Genomic DNA, 22,360 nt, shown 5'->3' on the forward strand with positions numbered 1-22,360 from the left:
CAATAAGATATCAAGATTACGAATAATTTAACCCATAGCAGACGAATAATCTCTTTGCATCGACTTATGTGCTGTGTTCTTTTCTTTCCAATGTTTAATCTTGCTGATGAATAATTGTTTACCCTCCTTATTCGTGTGATTTGTTAGAATTCTTAGATGCACTACCATATATGCCTGGCTAAAGTTCGTGTTTAAATGTTATCTCTTTCACGTCGGGAGAACATTTTTTTTTTCATTAACCTAAATCAAACATCTATGAATCAACATAGATTTGAGATATCAGAAAGGTTTCAGCTACCAGCGGTTTCATATCCTTGCTTTGCATCGCTCTCAAAAGTTTCGACTGAACTTTATCCTTCACCAAGTGATCGCATATTTGATATTGTCGTGTAAACATCTTATGCATCATAAAAGTTTCTTATTTCCAAAGATTACTTAAGGGCATTCGTTTATCGATTTTTGTCATTTTGTTCCTCTTTGCTCTTCTAACAAGTCTAAGCATTAATTCCTTTGTTAGCTCTCATTTTGATTGAGCAAGGAAATTAAGCATGGTGCGTTTGGGGCGCGTTGATTTGCTTCGAATAGTATTGGCCTCTTGGATTTACGCAATGGTCTCGTGCGAAGACAAAAACCAGATTCATCTTCAGAATGGAAGGTACACCAACATCCTAGTCGCCATTGATTCGGATGTTGAAGAAGACAACACGTTAATTGAACACATTAAGGTATGTGTTTTATTCATCATCCGGCTACAAGCTGCTGTGTAGATAACGACTTGAGGGTCTCAATTTAAGTCTCATTTTTTCTTGAAGTTCGTATGAAAGATGTGTTTGGTATTATTGAGAATTTGTAGAGCCGGTAGGACATTTTGTTTTTAACAGATGTGAAGGATCTACTTATTACAGTATCCACAATTACATATTCATTATTGTCGGTTGTCTCGCAAGCTTTAACTTTATTGTGATTAAATAGATATCCAGCAGTTTTATAACCAACTAAGCTTTGGTTGATACAATTCCATGACTGAGACAATATTTCAATTTCAACACATAAGATATTGTGGGAATGTTTTCTCCCTTTGCTTTCGGGAGGGGGTGGTGTTCATCAAGCCAAAGATAGATGTGTAGTCTATTCAAAATGTAATTGTTGACGTCGACAAATTAACCCCTACGCTGTATAGAGCATCTCTGTTGTAGTTCTATACTCGGTTTACATGGGAAGTCTTTGAATCAGAGTAATTTTATCAACGTGTCAATGTGCAGAGACCTCACCTCGAAGGGACAACTTTTGGTTTATTCCTCGTTTGACGTTTGATTAATTTCATCAGGAGACCTTTAAGACAGGCTCGGGGATTCTATTCAATGCGACCCACAACAGACTGTACTGGGGTGAGATCCAAATTCTCGTTCCCATCACATGGAGTCGAAAACCCGATGTCTACGAGACGGCCACCTATCAGTCGTTTGGTAGCGCCAACATCCGGGTCGTGGAGGGACCTGCCAGGGATCCTTCGGTAACGAACCACGCCGAGTGCGGGGATCCAGGGCTGGATATGACGCTGACATCCGGGTACCTTCTTCAGCCCGTCGACATATCATGCAGTGGTAGGACACACACTCCCAGCATTTAAAAATATATACATGTATATATACACTAAGCAAAAAAAAAGAAAGTAAACACTTTTTCGAGTTCATATTTTTCATAGAAGATTTTGATGAAAATCAATGTATTATATACCATATTAAAGGTAATTTAACTGCCTATCAAGCTAGTAGGTTAATACAAAAGGAAATTCAATGCATGAGTGAACACATTCGTTTTTGTCCTCCAAAGCACAAAAGTAAAAATTGCAAAAATTGACATGCTGCCTTTCATTTGCAAATGCCCTTCACGATAACAATGACAACAAAAGACCAGTTTAACACAATGAGAGACATGAATAAACTAGCAAAAATAAGGTTTTATTCTCTTTATCTCTTTATAACCTCTAACCAAAAAAAAGCGGGAAAGTAAAGGACAAATAATAATTTTCTGTCAACTCAAACTTCAAATGATATAGGGAGTAATATGCATAAACATGGTTTAATGAACAATTTTTTTAATTTCATTTTTTTAAAGAATTCACAAGACAAATTCAAGAACTAAACATGATTGGCAATTTTCTAATTTGAAAAAAAAAACAACTAAAATGTCTGCCATTTTTGTTAATTATTGCTTCTTTTCTTATTTCATTTGAATTTAGTTTTGATAGAAGATTCCTCATTTTCCTCCATTATTTTTAGCCTTCATTGATCTTTTGGGCTTTAAAGATATCATAGAGATCATAGGTTTATTTTTGCAAGTTAATTCATGTTGCTTTTTGTGTGAAATTTTTGTTTGTTCTCATTGTTATAAGGAAGAGCGTCTACGCATGAATGACAACTTGCTCAGTTTTGCGATTTGTACTTTTGTGCCCTGGAAGAGAAAAACAAAGGTGTTCACTCATGCGTAAAGTTTTCCTTTTCGTTGACCTACCGGGTTGATAGCCATTTAAATTATCTTTGATATGGTGTATAATACATTAACTTTTAGCCAAATGTTATATGAGAGATATAATCTCGGAAAAGTGTTTACTTTCTTTTTTTGCTGAGTGTATATATTATATATATATATAATGCATGAAAAGAGATTCATAATCCGCCTTGACCGCCTGGTTTGTTTATTCGCATGTTTTTATCTGATCACGGGTTAAAGATAACGAATGGAAGAAAGCTTTCAGCTTTTAGCTGGTTTTTAGTTGCAAAGCAGTGTGAACATTTATGAAAGGGCGGATATTTACGAACAAAATTGCGATAAACATGTATAGGATGCATGTTGGATGCATGTAACTATGCACTGCGTTATGAGCAGGCTTGATAATAGGAATTCTCGGCTGGCAAATTTGAATGTCAGCGATGTGAAGAGACTCCAAAAAGTCCAAAATCTAGCGGCTCGCCTGGTGCTTAGTGTAAAGAGTAGATCACCTAGCGCTCTTTTACTGAAACAGTTACACTGGCTCCCTATCAAAGAGCGTACTGATTACAAACTGGCCATTCTTGTTTACAATTTAGTAAATGATGATTACTGTTCCGCCATAACTATCCAACCTACCAACCGGCCGACCGCAGTGGCGTGCGCCTGTAATCCAGCATCTTTGGAGGCAGGGGCGGTGATATAGCGCGTCTGCCTTTAGATCCAAGGACACCGGGTTCGATTCCCAAGTCTCACTGAGCAATGCTGTGTGTAAGCAATCCGTCCACTCGCAAAAAACACTCTGTCCCTGTATGCGATAGGACACAAAATGGAGGTCCCGTGTGTGAGAGATTCACAACTCATGCACACAAAAGATCCCACTTCATTCATCCATTGCAAAGAGCAGGTGCCAACTTGGTGAAGTGGTCCCCTACCCACCAAGACAAGAAAGCGGGCGAATGATGCCGACCTCTCGTGGTTCGCCCCAGGTGACTAGCAATAGTCAGCAAACGGTATCAACCAGGCACATTGTGGCATATGCTAGTCTCCAGATGTCAACTCCGGACACAAAATGACAAGACAACCTCACAAATCCCACTAGCCAAAACCAAAGCTTTTGTACGCACGTTTTCATATGCTGGATCTGTCGTCTGGAATACTTTACAAAAAAAAAATCCGCCTTTGTGTTTCAGAAGAAAAGTTTAGAAGGAAACTTAAAGCCAAACTTCATGTTTTGTGAATATCGTATGTTCATTGTACAGCGCTTTGTTATCAGGTTCCTCTAAAAGCGCTCAATAAGAAATAGTTATCATTAAGAAATAATAAAAACGTATACAAATTAGTGGTCTCATGGAAATATAAAAAAAAAAGAGAACTGAAGAAACAAGATACACACAGAAATATGACATAAGCATGTGTCACAGTGCATGCATCTTAATTAAACAGGGCATAGGGGATACAAATAGAAATACATGTAGACTGATTTCTCTGTGTGATAAGTATTTGAGTAAACGAAATTAACTGGTAGATGTAATTGTTGCGATTATAAAGCACTCTTCTTGATTTCTGCCATGTATGATTCAATATCATCAAGTGTTCTTAGGCTTAAAGGGAGATTCTAAAAAATGAAAATAGAAGCTGAACATCATGCACTATTTCTTCGAAAGTTTTTACGTAGTTTGATGGGAGAACCATGTTGTATCATCGTTTCGGAGATTATAATGAGACCGAGGTTCAACATTGATCCTGGGGGCCTGTGAATTAGGGACAAGTTATGGAGCAAATAATTGTCAAGGCCTGAGTTTCCCATCGTTTTCTCAGTAGTCTGATTTCAGCCTCAGGTGGCTCTTTGCTATTCTATTCTAACGACCATCAACGTCTAGGATTAATTGAATTGAATTGAATTGAATGAATTGAATCATCCATGGAAGCCCGCATGACTGTGAATAGCAGACAGTTTTAAATGAAACCAGCTTGAATACATTGAAATGAGTGCAAAATAATAAAAGGTACATAAAATAAGATTTAAAAAATATCTATCTGGAATATTGCGCTATAGAATGAACTTTTAATACAAGACAAAAACGAATATCAAAATCGAGATTTCTACTTATTATTTTATACAGAAATAAATTGAAGGTTTGAAGCTTCACATATTTGGCAACATGGCCATTCATCCAACTCATTTATAATAATCCATCCGGGGCTATTTCAACGGGTGCACGTCACGAGGCCGACATCCACGAGTCATACAGCCCACGAGTTATACAGCCCACAAGTCATACGGCCCACGAGTCATATAGCTCATAAGTCAGACAACCCACTAGTTACCCACGAGTTCGACATCAAGTAAAATAAGCCCACGAATTATACAGCGCATGAGTTCGACACTACGCACAAAAGGCTCACGAGACGGACACTACGCCGTGTCTTGCCTAGTGTAGGTCTCGTGCGTGAGCCTCTTTTGCGTACTGTCGGTCTTGTGAGCCTTTGCGTAGTGTACGTGGTCCCGTTGGCTTTCTTTGCGTAGTGTCGGTCTCGTGAGCCTTTTTCTGCGTAGTGTCGAACTCATGGGCTGTATGACTCGTGAGAGGTATAACTCATAGGCTGTATGACTCATGGACCTATTTTGATGTCCGTCTCTCCAACCGTATGACTCCTGGGTGTCGGTCTCGTGGGATGACCCCGTTTCGACTTTTGGTACAATTTCAAATCGTGTTCTCCTATCGGAGTACTGATGGACACCCTTTACCGAATCAAATGTTTTAGAACATTTTTTCACTTCTTCTTTATGAGGTGTCTACGCAAAAATAACTGCCACGAAAAGCTCAGCTCAGAGGAATTTGCACTGTGAAACCATGGGTCTGCTATAGGGCTGTGGTGTAACTGGCTATTTTGAATGGGCAAATTTACATTTCCAAAATTACGTATAATGACTCCTTCGAACCGTCTAACGTAAATGACACTTATAAATATCAAGCAGTGATCTAAGAACCAATTAGACATCGACTTTCAAATCACCATTGATAACCTCTTCTAATATTCTTGGATATTTAGCTGCAAAATATAAACAAGTGTCGTTCGCGAAGAGAACACAACTAAACATATCTATAAATGTCGTTAAATGATGCACAACAACGGCTCGAGAATGCTGGCTTCAGGCTTTCCGTGCACAGAGAAATATTTGGCTAGTTGACCTTCATTCCAATTCACCATAGTTAGTTGCTCTCTGTTGTGAAAATAATCTTTAAACAATCTTGCAACCTCATTCCAGAACCAAAGAAAGTATTTTTTCTTAAATTATACCAAACGATGTCAAGTCAAACGCCTTTTGCAAATCTATTGTGACTATCGCTAAGACATAACCTCGATCTATACGTTTCGAAATGTTGTCGGTCAGTGAAATAAGTGCAGTTTGAGTAAAATGGCCTGGAAGTAATCCGAGCTAATTTTAGTATTTATAGGATTTGTAGAATTTTAATTACTCTTTCGACAACCTCTCGAGGTATATGAGACTACAAACAAACATAAGATATAAATAGCAGTATAACAGACACGTGAATACAGTTTATTTCATTGCATTTCATTTCATTTATTTCATTTCCAACAACATTTTCATACACAAAATAACACAACATCAATACAATGTCGTAACAAAGAAAAATACGTGAAGTTAACAATACTGCATATGAAAAAAGCAAGAGAATATTGAATTAAAACTAAAGTTGCAGGAAATGGAGGAGACATGCTAAAAAGCTAAGCTTGTATTTTGCAGTCTCCTCGTGGACAAAAAGACTAAATAACATCAAAAGGCAATTAGCTGGACATAAACGGTGCACAACACATACAGTCCTATACAAATAAATAAACAAACAAACAAACAAACAGACGGACAAACACTCTTTTAAAGAGAAAGATAGAGAGAGAGAAACAAACACAGTGAAGGAAAGAGAGGAAAAGAGGAAATGATTTTGAAAGAAGAAACAGAAAGAGACAAGAGGACAGGAAAAAGGCGAGAAAGGAGAAGAGACGAAGGGTCTGTACCAGCACGCGCAAGGCACATGGTGCGATGGATCACCGAGCTATGTGTACATAATGTAGGAAAGTAATAGATAAAAGAAAAGAATGAGTATAACGAATAAAAAAGGAAGCTCAAAATTAAGGGTAACTAAAATATAACTCATTCAACTATATAGGAATTTATGAACAACTTCTTCAGTTTGGATGTGAATATATTTAAACTTAGAACTTGTTTCATACTATTATCAAGAGAGTTCCAGAATTTGGGGCCAGTAAAAGAAACTATAGATTTAGCAAACATAGTCCTAGTTAATGGCAAATAAAATGAGTTGGATTGCCGGGTAGGATAAAGATGAACAGTTCTATTTTTAGTGAACATGGACTCAAACACAATTGGGAGAGAATTATTGGTAAGTTTGTACATAAATTGTCCGAAGTGTAGAAAATACAAATCCTTTACCTTTAAGATTTTGTTTTCTTGAAATAACACATCAGTGTGACTTCTCCACGATTCATTGCAAATAATACGAAGAGCTTTTTTCTGTAACAAAAGTAGTCTTTCCAAAAGAGAAGAATGTGTGTTTCCCCAGGCGAGTATACCATAAATCAAATAAGGTAAAATCAGAGATGAATATAACATTAAAAGAACGTTTTTGGGTAAATAAAATTTAATTCATTTATAACACCTATATTTCTTGAAATAATATGGCTTATGGAATCACTATGTAAATTCCAAGTGAGTTTACGGTCAATAATCAAACCAAAAAATTTAATTGAAGAGACTTATTCAATAACTGTGTCATTCAGATAAACATTCCTTGGCACATTTTCCAAAGAGTTACTAAAAATCATACATTTAGTTTTTTTGATATTTATTGACAATTTATTTGCTCTTATCTATTGAAATAATTTATCCAATTCAACATTTAAAACATTGATTAACATGTTAGGATCAGAATGGGATAAAAAAACATTAAAATCATCAGCAAATAATAGAAAGGAAAGAATACTTGATGAATTCGGCATGTCGTTAATGTAAAGGATAAATAAAAGAGGTCCAAGCAAACTTCCTTGAGGCACTCCACAATAGACATTTTGCATAACTGATGTATATCCGTTAACTTACATAAATTGCTTTCGGCTAGAAAGGTAACTCCTGAACCACTCCAAGGCCTTTCCTCGGATACCATAATGTGTTAACTTATAAAGAAGTATATTGTGGTCAATGGTATCAAAGGCCTTGGAGTAGTCCAGGAAAACGCCGATTGTATGATGAAATTGATCAATAGCTTTTGAAATTTTATCTAGAAAAGTAAGTATTGCATGGGATGTGTTGTGGTTTTGTCAGAAACCAAACTGATAATCAGAAATTATTTCATGAATATCCAAAAACTTTAATAATCTTGAATGAACAACTTTTTCAAGTAATGTCGAAATAGAACTCAACAAAGATATAGGTCGATAATTACAAACATCTTCCCTATCCCCTTTTTTATAAATGGGAATTACTTTAGAAATTTTCATATCCTCAGGGACAACTCCGTTACACAAAGACAAATTAAAAATGTGTACCAATGGATCAACAATAAAATTGATAATATTTTTCAAAAGAACATTGTCAATACTGTCGTGCCCAGCACTTTTCTTGTTTTTCAAATTCTGAGCAATATCTAGCAATTCATTTCTCTCTAAAGGAACAAAAAACAATGAGTTAGGATTACGAGTTTGTAAAAAATCAGAAAAATTCTTTTGACTATCCGGAATATTGCGAGCAAGATTATTGCCAATTTGTGAGAAATACTGATTAAAAATATTTGAAATAGATGTAGCATCATTGATAATCAAATTATTATGTTTGATTGTGGTAATACGTAGTTTGGTTTCTCCGTATTTGTATTAACTGATGTATCAATAGTTTTCCATGTATGTATAAGATATTTACATTTCTCGCACCGTATTACTTGCGTGAGAACATTCTTATATGAAGTATATTTATGATGAGATTGCTGGGTGCGTTTCATTTTATCAACATAATACAAATTATTCTTACGGTTAATCGATCGCAACAAAGATTTAGATATCCAAGGCAACCTAGGATATCTTTTATAACTGTTACATTTTTTTTTCTAATAATGGGAACATGTTTATCCAAAATAGAAATTAACGTTTGCATGAACAAATCATAAGCTACAGTGGGATCCTCATTATCGTATACATCGGTCCAGTCGACTCTGTTTAACTCCTCTTGTAACATAACTATAATTGTCAGGTGTTATTTTCCGGAAACTTACCATAGGAGGCTTTAAAGAAATTCTACGGTTAATGGGAATACAAGAAAAGATGGGATAATGGTCAGATAAATCTGATAAAATAATTTCGGAGGCAGGTGAAGGGCTGATGTTACAAAATATATTGTCAATAAGTGTTGCATAATAATTCATTCATTCACTTCTTTCAAATTATAGACAATGATACAATCATAATTATGAAAGATAATAATAAATAGTGCATAACAATACAGACATGAGTAAAAGGAAGAGAGAAAACAAACAACAGTAAATGGAATGATTCATGTAATATTCAAAAGCTTATTCTCGGAAAATTAAGCACAATATGCTTGGTTCATACCTATTTCTCCTTTACTCTACAGGGGACAGGTGTTGTTAGAAATTAGATCGGTCAATGATTATAGATTGAAAGTACACACAAACTGGTATATACCCCCTCCCCTCCCTTTATGCAATGCGGTTACCCGGGCTTCACAAATTTATAACGAGTGATACATTCAACGATATTATTCTATTGAATCTTTGGAGATGCCAGTTGGAATTTCGTTTCTAGAAACATCACTACACACTTGAAAGCATCATCTTGTTATATAAATCTTTGTGTGTGTGTGTGTGTGTGTGTGAAATAGAATGCCGATTTAACTCGGAAAATTAATTCTTCATGTTGGAACCAAGACGAGATAACGTGCATTTTGCAGCAAAATTTACTGGTCATCAATTACCAGGAGGAAAAAAAAAACCTATTGAATTGACACAAAATATCCTTTGGCTGTGTTCCCTGATGGCTACAGATAAGAACACACACACACACGCATACACATATTTTACATGTATATACTATAGCAGGCATGCTATGTATAAGGTATGTGGGATTACTGAAGGAAGTTAAAATATGTTCCCTCTTTCCCCTTCTTTTTGCAAAAATGTGTTGGTTCAGATGTAAATTAATGTTAGGGGCCTACTTGCATAACGTACAAAAACCCTACATGAGTGTGTAAAGGCCGTGTCACACCTTCCGGGCAAGCCACGTGGGCTTGTTACGAGGAGGGATTTTCCAGCACGCAGGAGAATTTTCCGCGGGTGGACAAGAATATTTGCGAGTTTCGCACTTGTTTCTTACCTGCTAGACGCTTGCTACTTACCTTCTACTTGCATGTATTCCGTGTGACCTGCGTGAGAGCTTTGAAACCGATCCGTTTTCTGTTACGAGCGACTTATGGTTACTGAGAAGTACCTGCGTTGGAGTTGCCTGCGAGGTACTGCCGGTAAGGGTCTCGTACCGATGTTCTGCGTGTACCTCTGCCAGTGAACCCCCACGACTCACTCGGAACAAGTTTTGAGCATGCTCAAGGTCTTGTCATACCGTATCTGGGAAAGTTTGCGGCTTGACTTGCGGGGAAACAAATTTGCTACCCGGAGCTCTCCGCAGTTGGTCCGCATCTGACAGTACCTAGGCGCGTATCTCGCCTGTAGTTGCCCGGAGGTGCGCATTCAAGTCCGATTTAACCGCAGCCAAGTTTGAGCATGACCAAATCTTTTTCCGGGTGAGTCGCGGGGATGCCCGGAGGGGTCCACGCAGAACGCCAGTAGGAGACTCTTAGCGGCAGCAACTCGCAGGCAACTCCTGCGCAGTCCCCGTATGCAGCCAAGAAAATGACATTTTATGGGACTTCTGCCATTCCTTCAGAGGAATTCCTTCACTGAGTTGTCAGCCCCCCACGTGCCTGGCACACAGGTCACGCAGTTTACCCGCAAGTAGAATTTAAGTAGAACGCGTCCAGCAAGTATTAAGACACATGCACTGACTCGCCCAGATCCTTGTCCGCCCTCAGAAATTGTCTGGTATGCTGGAAAATCCCTACACGCAACAAGCCAGCATAGCTTGCCCTGAAAAGTGTGACAGGGCCTAAACATGGTAAAAAGATTTGCGTGCGCACCTCCGGGCGACTACGGGTGAGATACGTGCTAGGTACTGTCATGTTCAGGTCATCTGCGGGGATCTCCGGGTAGTAAAAATTGTTCTTCGCACGTCGCACGCAAGGCTTGACCGAAAAGGTGTGACACGGCCTTCAATGGGTGCGTAAAACATCATTTAGGGCTATGGTCAGTCTGTGATCGTAATATGACTATGATAATTATGATCAGCCTTCGTACTTTCTTCTTGTCCTTCTCATAGGGAAAGCCATGGTACGGGAATGGGGCCGTCTGAGGTGGAGTCTGTTCCCCGAGCATTTCACTGGCTCAGGCAATGGGGAAGCCAACCAGTACCAGAATTCGACCACCTATCGCTATGAACCGACTAGGTGTTCACGTGATCTAACTGGCGATATGATAGACGGGAGTGGCAGACGGTGTCCACAGGATATGTACGGGAGAGTGGCAGAGGAGTGTGTATTCACTCCTGACAGTGGGCAAACGACCAGCGTCTCTCTACTCTTTGGCTCGCACTGCGTAGACTCTGTGAGTTGAACGAATCATACTCAGGCTAACAGTCAATGATTAATGGTGTTTGCTAAATGTGCACAAACATTGGAAATGTATTCAAATTCATTAGCTTAGAATATGAACATTTTGAAGTTAAGAAAATGGTTGAGAAAGAAAACAGGTTACCAATGGTAGGCAGATATCACATGGAATTGGAAATGCATAACTCACGCAAATACCGAAATTTCGTTCGCTGTCTAAAGGCGTCTTTCATTTATCTATACGAATACAAATTGATATTTTATTGATTCAGTCTTCTTTAAAAAAAAAACAGAGTAGTCTTTTCAGAGCCAAAAGGCCTGCTTTAAAAAAGAGCCCAGTTAAGATAAATGTACAATACACATCGGAACTTATCATTTGCGCAGTGTAAAAACGTTATTCAAATTCAAATTCAAATTCGAATTCAAATTTTATTTTCACTTTTTGTTAATAGATTTTTTTTTTTTATTACGATAGAAGAATAAACCAGAATTTGCATTAAATCTGCGCGAAGAGGTTGATTGTATTTGGGTCTTAAAAGAGATGAGTAGTGTTGACGTTCGAATATGGGATGGGAGTTTGTTGTAAATACTGGGTGCTATGAAAGAAAAGGATCTGTTTTTTTTTATTCGGTGTTGGGCTTTGGAATGAACAGTGGATTTAGAGTAAAATGACGGGTGACATAATTATGAAGGAGGTTTTGTGGCAAGATCATCCAGGTAGTACGGTGCTATTTGAAAACAGAAATACATATACTAATAATTAATTCTACTGTGTACATTTATTATATGCATGACAACTAGAACGTCAAACTTTATCAAACTTCATCGGTGAATTCTGAGGAAAGAATTTCAAAGTATTTATTATCTTCATATCATCTAAGACAACAAAAAAACCATAATTGATACTGGTATAACATTATATTGATAAGGCAAGTCTTACACCTATCTCAGATCTACCAATTTTGCGACCAATGGCAACACAATTATCAGGCAGCTAATCTACAAAACTACCACTGTAGAAGAAGTAGTGCCTGGGAAGTAATGAGAGGAACCGAAGACTTCTCCAGTGATCACAATTTTCCGGACCCAAGTCAGGTGGACACTGAGCCTTCGTTCGTTATCTTGCAGCGGCCTGTCCGTCGAGTAGTTCTTGTCCTAGACATCAGTGGTAGCGTTGGGGTGAGTCGGAAAAACCTTTCTAGGACAGGCTTGTAGGGGGTGTCATTTTCGCACATACATGCAACACGTAGTATTGATTTTCTTTTGTTGTTGCCATAAAGGCATATAATAAAAACGAAATAAATCAAGATAAAGTATAAAAATGGTCACAGGGTGCGGAAAGTGATGCCTTGAGGTAGTTGCTTGTTGAATCATGGCCTATGATCAGGAAAAGTTGATGCACAATTCTCATAATCAATAACCTATATTACATACGGGTGCCTTAATTCGACTTCAGGCTCAAAAGTAAAGACGTCAGATCGAAGAGTTGTACAGTACATGTACTTTAAGATAATTTTGAAACATGACCTTTATACCCTCAATATGATTTCCACATTGATTTAGAAAAATAAAACATATTCACAGCCCAAAGGGGATATCTTTTTCAAGCAAACATTCACTTGCACACAATCATGTATGTTGGGTATGTTTTACACAAAAACTGAAAGAAAATCCCTGATGACCATACTTTAATTTTCTTTTTCATGGTGAATCGTTTATTAAAGGAGTTAAACAGAATCGACAAGGTCATTCAGTCTGCATCCATCTTTATCCGCCATTACATCCCCGCTGGTAGCCACCTTGGTATCGTCACTTTTGACGATTCGGCCACAGTCAACGCAGACCTTACTTTGGTCCAAGACGACGACAGCTCTCGAGAAGACCTGGTCAACGCACTGCCAACGGGCATTACGGGGAGCACATGCATCGGTTGTGGCATAGAGACCGCCCTCATAGTGAGTCAATTTAATAACACCACTGCCTGAACTAAAGTAACCTCAATCTTAAAACTCAGCTAACCGAGACGCTACCAGAATCTGATTTTGATGACTTTTTAGTCCTGTGTGTTGCTTGACAAATCGACCAGCGAAATAGTGAAACAATGCACAAAATTTGTTCAATCTGTGTATCCTACAAGGTTATCATTTTATGGAAGACGATACATATAGGAGTTGCAAAAATAAATCAGTTTTGGTCATGAATGGTAAATCGCAATTGAATGCTGGAAAAAATGCATGTGGTCTTTTATGCGTAAAAGTACAATTTTTCACAATTTATTAATGCAGCTACTCGGGGACTTTACAAATGGCAGCTTCATATTTTTACTGAATGATGGTGCAGAAAACAAATCCCCTTACATCAAAGACACCATCCCAGCCATCATGGCCGCCGGTGTTGTCATTGACACCGGCGCTATAACTAATGGCGCCGATGTACAGTTGGAAAACCTGGCGTCGATCACGGGTGGGAAACCTTATTTCTGTATTGATGGAGGTAGCAGCGCTTGTCTTACCGAAGCCTTCCTAGCAACGGTGTCTGAACGCCCTGAACTCAATTTCGTTCCAGTTCCAGGTCAGGTTAGTACAATCATGAACGACATGATAAAGTTGTTGGAAGAGTGGTTATCTTGTAGTGAGTATGAGATCGACAGGTACTGAATTCACACTCACGTTAGACTACAAGGAGCTGGTATTGACTTTAGCACATAATTGTAGTTTGTTGAAGCTAAGACCTTGTCTAAGACATACATTTATCATGATCAGTTATGATATCTGGCTGTAAAGAAAGTATGCAGTTGCTGTGGCTAATGTTCTATCACGTCTATAGTAAATTTGGACGAAAAAAAAAATCCTGTACAAAGAAAAGAACTAGATAGATTAATGGATTCTTAGAAATAGAAGGATGGCGTAAGGTTTTAGTCAGTGGGTTTTTTAACACATTTTCCTCTTCTCTTTCGTTCTTTGTCCCTATTCTATTTTCGTCCTTTTTAAAAGTTGCATATGGGGATGGGGAGAACCCCATCAACGCCCGCGATCCCTGATAAAGGTAGTAGACAATTTTCTAACTCGAATGAATAGCCCTACAGATTTCTTGAAAACGAAGGCGCACATATGCTTCAGAAAGGTTGTGCGCAAAACATTTTGTATGTGTTCTTGTCCTGTCGTGAAACACAATGACAAAAATTATTCTCACTACTTCTTTGCAGGTACTGATGAACGATGTGCTGTTGTCTGCAAACGGACAGGAAACGCGCTTTTTTGCTATCGGTGGAGAAGAGGGTATCGACACGGTGATAGCAGTAACTCGGTTCGTCGATGACGACGTCGAAGTTATTGTTGAAGGACCAAACGGAGAATATTACGATGAAAACTCTCAAGGCTACGACTCGGACCCCCAGAGAAAGATTGTATCAGTCACAATACCCATCGCTGAAGTGAGTTTGTCGATGAGTTTTTTTTTTTCTTTCTATTTTCATGCCGTTATTTATGATACTGTACAAAAATAGATTAAGAATTATCTGATAAATGACATATCTAGCGAGGCTGCTCTAAAAAAAAAGAAGAGTTCGCCTTTCTGATCTTTCATCCATTATGATTCAAAATGTCTTCTAATAATCAAATTCCTTGCCCCATTTTACCCCATTTTACCCCTCCCCCCCCCCTCTCTCTCTCTCTCTGACTTACTGTACTTTCTTAGCATAAAGCTGATTTTAGAAGTTGAGTTAAAGGGACTTTGATAAGAGCCCGTTTAGTTGGGGCTTTAGGTTTCCAACGTTTTTTTTAATGATAATTTTGTTAAGATAATGAGAAATATGTAAGAGCATAATTATAATTCAAAGAGGAATTCAAAGTTCATTAATACTCTAATGAAAATTGGCAATCCCAACAAAAGGTAGAACCCACTTTTATTAGGATCGCTTTGTTTTACTTTGTTTTTTATATTAAAGCCATTAAAAAAAACCACGATTTTCACTAAGTAAACTTTTAACTCCCCTTAGATTTGTATGCTCCTAAACACATCATAAAGTGATTTCTATGTATCTTAGTATCTGCAAAACGTTACAAGCTGAATCCTCGCCTCAACCAATATCATACCGTCCCTTCAAAACCCATTGCGTTGCAATCTTTTGGCTCTTCCGTGTATTGGTTTCAAATGTCCACAGCGGTTTCTTGCCCTCGCTTATTATAATATAGGTGTGCCCTTTCTTGAAACATTCCGGATGACCACCGCCTGCCTTCTAAAAGCTGCCCGCACCGCGGAGACATTCAGGAAGTTCATTTTGGTCTCGATCAAAGTTTTTCCCTTTCCCGAAGGTGCAGAAACGTTCGGAAATGTAAATGACAAAAGCAGTAAGCGGAATCTTTCAAGAACTCACAGAAAGTTTGCTAAATTTGCATTCGCGTAATGTCCGTGCCCTAGTCATGCTAGTGGACGCCAGGTTTTAGGGTGTAATCTCCTAGGACGAACCTCTTCACTTTAGTGATAGCATGGATAGTGTTACCCTTGCCCGCTATGTACACTATTGAGTATGGATTCTTGAGATTTGATTGTACATAACACCTAGATAGATCCGTGTCATTTATTGAATCATTAGTTGTCTCAATTTACTATCACGTCATCATTCTTGTGATTTAGCCTCCGTCTGCCGTAAAATCTTGGATCCATGACTTGGCGATTTGCTCAATTTGCACGCACGCCGAGAGCCCGGCACACTTATGTACGCAAAACGCTTGCATTTACAGTGGTGTATGAGATCAGTTAAGTTCTTTCTGTCTTCTTTCTAAATTCATAAAACATCAAATGACAAGTATCTATTTGTATTATAGAAAAACAAATAATGATTTTTTCCCATTCGTGTAATGGGCATATTTCCTTTTGAAAGATGAAATCATTGATTCATTCAACGAGAAATATTCTGTTCATTGTACTCATAAACATTTATTATTTGAATACTATTCAACAGGCGGGTATTTGGACAGTTACCCTCAAGAATCCTCACCGTTACGACCAAGCAGTGGGTTTGATGATTACAACCAAACAACGGGATGAGACCGGGGTGGTGAGCGTTGACGTCATTCTCGGATCTCGGGTACGTTTGTTTGTTAGTTTCATTTCCAACTGAAAAGATGGCTGGATAGCCCACATTCAGCTGCAACAGTTTGTCTTCTACAGGGGTACGGCGGGACCTCTTCACCGGGTTAAACACCCTGCTCTTTGAGATGAATAAACGAAGTGGGATCTTTTACGTGCATGAGTTGTGACTCTCTAACATTTTATGTCCTCTCCGACGGATAGAGTGTTTTGCCTCTTAGTAGATAGGACGGTATGATTCCACACAACATAGCTCAGTGGGACACGGGAATCAAACCGTGGTCCTTTGGATCAAGAGGCAGACGCCCACCGACTGAGCTAACTTACCGCCCTGAGTTAACGCCAATTTCATGTTTTCATGTTTACAGCGATCTGGAAATCGTCGTATAACTATTAAGGGATAAAACTGAGGAAAAATGTGTGACAAAATTTTCCTAAATTTTATGCTTCTTCAGTATATATGACTTCATAAAAAAACACACCAAACAAACAGGGTGAGAAAATCAGCCAATAAAAAGGCTAGTTATCATTATTATGATTATGATTATTATCATTATTATTATCATCATCATCAGCAGCATTGTGATTGTTATCACTATCCTAAATGGAAGACCAGAATGGATGATAATAAAACATTTTAATCATAATGAATTAAGTTCAGCGAAACATGCCCCCCCCCCCCCCAAAAAAAAAGGAGATACAAATTATTGCCAGTAGTGATAAGCACGAGACGTTTGCGTGAGATCTACGTCTTTCTGCATGTTTTACTCTGTTGATATTCATTTTGAATTGCAGAGCATTGATCACCATACTACTCCGAAGGTAGGGGTGTTTGCCGTAGTACGGGAAAACCATGATCCGGTTGCAGGGGCCAGAGTTGAAGCGACCATCAGTAGCTCAACCGGTACAACGCGGCTCGTGCAATTGTCTGATTCAGGAACAGGTAAGACAACGTAATTAGTCATAGAAATTGTTTGTTTTTACTCTATACTTTCAGTGCACTAGATCGTGTGTTCGATCTGTAATCATAAGGGCGTTAAGTAGCCACTAAACCATAGTGTTCAAGACAACTTAACGCCCCTCTCATTCTCAACAAAGTGACAAAGAGGAGGCTAGCCTGGGATTTGCACCCCCGTCTCTTGTTGCTTACTGGACACCACTGCGCTGAAGCTAGTTCTTTGAAGTGAGACAATGATATTTGAGCAGATACCCAATGCCTATTAGAATACCTAAAGAATTACACAACTCCCTCCCCCCCCCCCCTCTCTCTCTCTCTCTCTCCCTCTCCCTCTGTCTGAAGGTTCTGATAAGGTAAAGGATGATGGGATTTACTCAGCCGTCTTCCTCGAATTTGACAGTGACGGTCGTTACGAAGTGACAGTCAGAGTTCAGGGTACGACGACTGAAACAGAGACTGAGAGCAGCGGGCAACGTAAGATCAAATTAACCACTCATCACGTAATCCAAATTCTCATATGTATCAATTTGTAGGACTACACGTATGATTATGCTATTAACAAGATGAACAATATCCCACTAACCATCAGTAAGCATATTTTGTAAACGTAAATAAAAAGAAAGAGAGACTTGTCCACCTGTTTGGATTGTGAAACCAACCATATTTCATTGTGAATATGTTGCGAATAGAATGAGAGGCTATTTTCTATACTCTGCAGCAGGAGATAATAGTCAAATCTCACTCGCTACTGACTGAAATATATACTACTACATCTAATAACACTTGTTTGCATCTAGTATTTCCCCCCTTCTCATGTGTTTGGAAAAAATGGTGCCATTAATCTTTGTTTTGTTATGTTCACTACATTTCAAAATAGGGTATATTCATGGATTACAATGTCAGAATGTTGTACAGATTTTCTATTACTTATATGTAATGATTTTGTGTAACATCGAGTATCCCAAATGTTATTTGCAATTGCACTTTTTTTTGTCCCATACGAAATAAAGTAAATTAAAGTTTTTAGTTTGGGCTGTTGTTCTGTCAAAATGCACTGACCGTAGGTCGTCGTGCTGTTGGAACAACTGTAGCGCCCTCACAGGCGGCTTTCATGCGAAAAGCTTCTGGCGGAGCGTTCGTTGTTGAGAACTACTCGGCCAATGCCCCTGATATCCTTGCACCATCCACCATCATGGACCTTAGGTACACGGCGTTATACCACCGCAATGCAGTAGAGCTGGTCTGGACAGCAGTCGGAGACGACTTCGATCACGGCCGAGGTATCATGCGAGCCAGCTGTAGTATTCCTACCTTAAAACTCTGCTTATAGTGCACAAACTGAATTTACTTACGTAATTTTTGGGGAAAAAAGAAATGCATCTGAGAAGGTAGCGGGATATAAACTGATATAGCAATTTGTCTTTTCAAAATAATTAGTAGGAATACAACGCAGCTAGAAACGTGCCTTGCATATTTACATTTCTATTCGGTGTTCAAGATACCTGAAGGAATGGTCACAAAAAATATTACATGTTGATACATTCAGATTCAAATTCAACGTTGTGGAAAAGAGAGAACCCCAAAACTTTTTTTTTTCAATACCTAAATGGCGCATCACTTTGCTACAACGTGGGAAGGGGCAAGAGATAGAGGACAGTTAAGGTCAAGAAACTGTGGAATAATACTATACATTGTGGAAATCAATTGGATCCGCAAAACTCCGAGGATTCTGTATCCCCTTAGCATCAGGGACATAGTAAAGTATATACGGCATCCTTCGGTAATATTTGGACATAATTCACAAAACATCAAACTGCGACAAATGTCTACCTCTGGAGAGTACGATATCGTCACTTTTTAAGGACATGATCACAGATAATATTATGATCTCAGCTTTAGAACAATTAATGCCAAATTTTGTGACTCTCTCTTTAAAGAACTGTCTACCAAAACTACGTCCTACTCGTAAATTTATCATTTCTTTTGACCACCAGATTTCTTACTTAGTTTTTAAGGTAATTTTAAAATACGATGACGATACGTTTTTCCCTTTTCCAGCTTCATCGTATGAATTAAGACATTGTACTGACTTCACCAGACTGAGGACGAACTTCACAGCGTGTACCCTGGTAGACAATGATCAGCTGATTGAAGGTGACCTATCCGATATCGCCATCGCCGGCATCGAGGAGAGCGTCACAGTACAGCTTCCTGAAGGGTCCCTGAATGTCTCGCATCACTTTTCCTTGCGAGCATTAGATGAGGCTGGCAACGAGGGGTCGACGTCCAACATCGTATCAACATCCACTGTCATTCCACCAATGGCTACCACTACCCTACCTCCGACTGCCACCAGAACAGATGACATAACGCCCTCAATGGCTACCTCTTTTCTCTTGACGACGCAGGAACCATTTAACGGGAAAACCCTCATCATAAGTTTATCCGTCGTCTTGTCAGTAGTGGTCATTGGTGGTGTGTTTGGTATTTTCCTGTGTAGGCATTCCTCTAAAGCATGTTTCAGCCCTACCAGCAAGCACGTTAGGGAGGAAACTGGGGCAGATATTAAGAAGGGTGACGTTGACATACATGAGCATTCCAACCCAGTCTACGAGCAGCCAAATATAAATCACGAGCCTTACTATCATGATATCATCAACTGAAGTCCTCGTATATTAATGGTGACGAAACTCTAATAAATATGCCGAGATATATTAGCTTAATGTTTAAAAATATATACATAAATTTTTCCAATCCGAAGGAGGATAATAAGTGAATATAATTATATATATATATATATATATATATATATATATATATATATATATATATATTATACGTATATATACACTTGGTGATTCTATCCTTCTATGAAGAGTGCTCGATATCCTCAAAGGAAGAGCTTTAGACAGAAGTATTGGAACAAGTTCACTCGGTTGACAACAGGTTCATCCGTATTTATTGCTACTCGGAGTTTCATGCAACCTCCATGAGGTGCAATCATCAGGCAATTCAATATAATTATATATATTGCCCGATGATTGCGCCTCATGGAGGTTGCATGAACTCCGAGTAGCAATATATACGGTTGAACCTGTTGTCAACCGAGTGAACTTGTTCCAATACTTCTATAATATACATATATGATATATATATATATATATATATATATATATATATAGTAATCTATGTCAATTATTTTCTTGGCCAAAGTTCGGGGTGAATCTAAAATCTGGATCCAATTCTTGACCCGACTGCAATCATGTTTACTTATGATCTTGTATTTTATGATATGGGTGTGACAGGTTGAGAAATAGAAAAGTGTGTCTGTAAGTGTGTGTGTGTGTGTGTGTGTGTGTGTTTGCGCGCGAGTTTGTGTTCGTGCGTGCGTGTGTGTGCGTGCGCGTGTGTGTACATGTGTGGATGTGTTCGTTTTAGTGTTCCATAATCCCGTCCTCGAGGGGCAATTTAGTGGTCTTATAATACTGGATATACCATCGACTGCTAAAGGAATTTAGGAAGGTGTCGACGGGAATAGTTTCTGTAAAGATTGACTTTGGTTAGATGCTTGTTGTACGACATCTTTTAAACAGTTAGAAAAAAAAAAACTTCGAATGCTCATACAAAATTGTTTTTACACAGTATGTCATTGAAAAAAAAAACAGAATAGCCATGCGGCCAACAGTAGTCAAGTTACGTTGTCTGAACCATAATAATTCTATATTGAGATAATCTGATTTTAAACATGGTTTATGGCTACTGTAAGGATTCACTCACGTTAACTAAGTAGAACTACTCTCGTACTTTTACATATTCAGACAAAGTTTATTTTACTCAGAATTTCCGTTATGTTGGTGTCCCAAGTTGACAGTCAGGAAGGCTATAGGTTCGAGTCATGCCATGGGGTGTATTTATTGATCCTTGTTATTGACCAGGTTTATGGATGCAATAATAGGTAACAGGTAGGGAGCTTAGCGTTATTGTGGTTGTATTTATCTTGTGATGCTGTAAGGTAGCAGCCTTGGTGCAACGCTCCTTAAGGAAAGGATTAAGAGTGCGGTTCCAGTGACTAAAAAAGGGAAAGAAAAAATGAATTAAAATGTATGTTTATTTCACGTCTTTTTAACCGTACTTTAGAACCATGTTTCATAGCATTAAAATCAAACTCAATTTGAAGTTTAACTTGGTAAAGACATGACAGAGAATCGATGAATACACCAAGAGAATATAATTTCCTGTGTTACCTGTTTCTTTAGAAAAGTTGCCATCAACGCAATTTCTGTTTCTGTCCTTGGTCGAGATAGGCTTGGTTTATTACCACTTTAATTAAATCATATACATTTATACTGATATCACATAACATAGTAATACATCAATTATGATGTGTACCAGGCATGTGTTTAAAATCAGGCTGGAATAATTTTATCACATAGTCCAATTAATTTTTCTATCAGCTGTGCGTGTTCGTGAATTGCTGCTGATTATCTGTGCAACTTTATTTCCATGTTCTCTTTATGTAGTATATAATATGCTCTCTTTGTACTTTTGTCAGTGTAAATCAGACACAATTAAGTCACTGGGCTGAGAAGCCAACGTATTCAATATATTATATAGGTACATACATGTATTCAGGGCTCCACACTAACTTTTTATGGGGCCACCAAAATCATCAATTTCAAATTTTTGGTGGCCCGAGAGAAAAATGTGGTGGCCCCCCAAAGCAATAAAAAAACATTAAAATTCCTGCTTTTTTTTTTTGATGAGTCGAATATTTAAGTTTATTGGAAGCTGGACATATCTACTCATAAATAGACCTCAACAAACTCACAACACTCACTCTCAGGCACTCATTCAGTCCTTTTCATCCATCCTTTAAACAAATTCAACTGCTGAATGGCAAGACTAAATATAGATATTCATTGACAGGCACATGGGTTGCGACATCTTAACATAGATAAATGACACTTAAAAAAAAAAAAAAATTGGTGGCCCGAGGCGGGCCACCAAATTTGCTTTTTTTGAAATTTGGTGGCCCGACTTTCATTTTT

At 38.3% G+C, this 22,360-nt stretch overlaps 1 protein-coding gene across 1 annotated transcript; it reads left to right on the top strand.

Moving 5' to 3' along the window:
* Positions 1–608: 608 nt before the first annotated feature.
* LOC140230545 (calcium-activated chloride channel regulator 1-like) lies at positions 609–19,975 on the top strand. The gene is made up of 12 exons (XM_072310688.1): positions 609–725; positions 1,328–1,604; positions 10,975–11,258; positions 12,254–12,442; positions 12,988–13,218; positions 13,549–13,839; positions 14,469–14,696; positions 16,227–16,352; positions 17,150–17,297; positions 17,655–17,786; positions 18,377–18,592; positions 19,371–19,975. Exons 1-12 carry the CDS (start codon positions 609–611, stop codon positions 19,973–19,975), a joined length of 2,844 nt encoding a protein of 947 aa, XP_072166789.1.
* Positions 19,976–22,360: the final 2,385 nt, after the last annotated feature.

This window comes from Diadema setosum, chromosome 7 (genome assembly GCF_964275005.1).
Source record: "Diadema setosum chromosome 7, eeDiaSeto1, whole genome shotgun sequence".
Taxonomy (NCBI): Eukaryota; Metazoa; Echinodermata; class Echinoidea; order Diadematoida; family Diadematidae; genus Diadema; species Diadema setosum.

Excerpts from the sequence above, each read along its gene's own strand:
- LOC140230545 (XM_072310688.1), top strand. The coding sequence starts at position 609 with ATGGTCTCGTGCGAAGACAAAAACCAGATTCATCTTCAGAATGGAAGG. Across the intron at positions 726-1,327 it reads CGTTAATTGAACACATTAAG|GAGACCTTTAAGACAGGCTC; the intron begins GTATGTGTTTTA and ends TAATTTCATCAG. Across the intron at positions 13,840-14,468 it reads TCGTTCCAGTTCCAGGTCAG|GTACTGATGAACGATGTGCT; the intron begins GTTAGTACAATC and ends ACTTCTTTGCAG.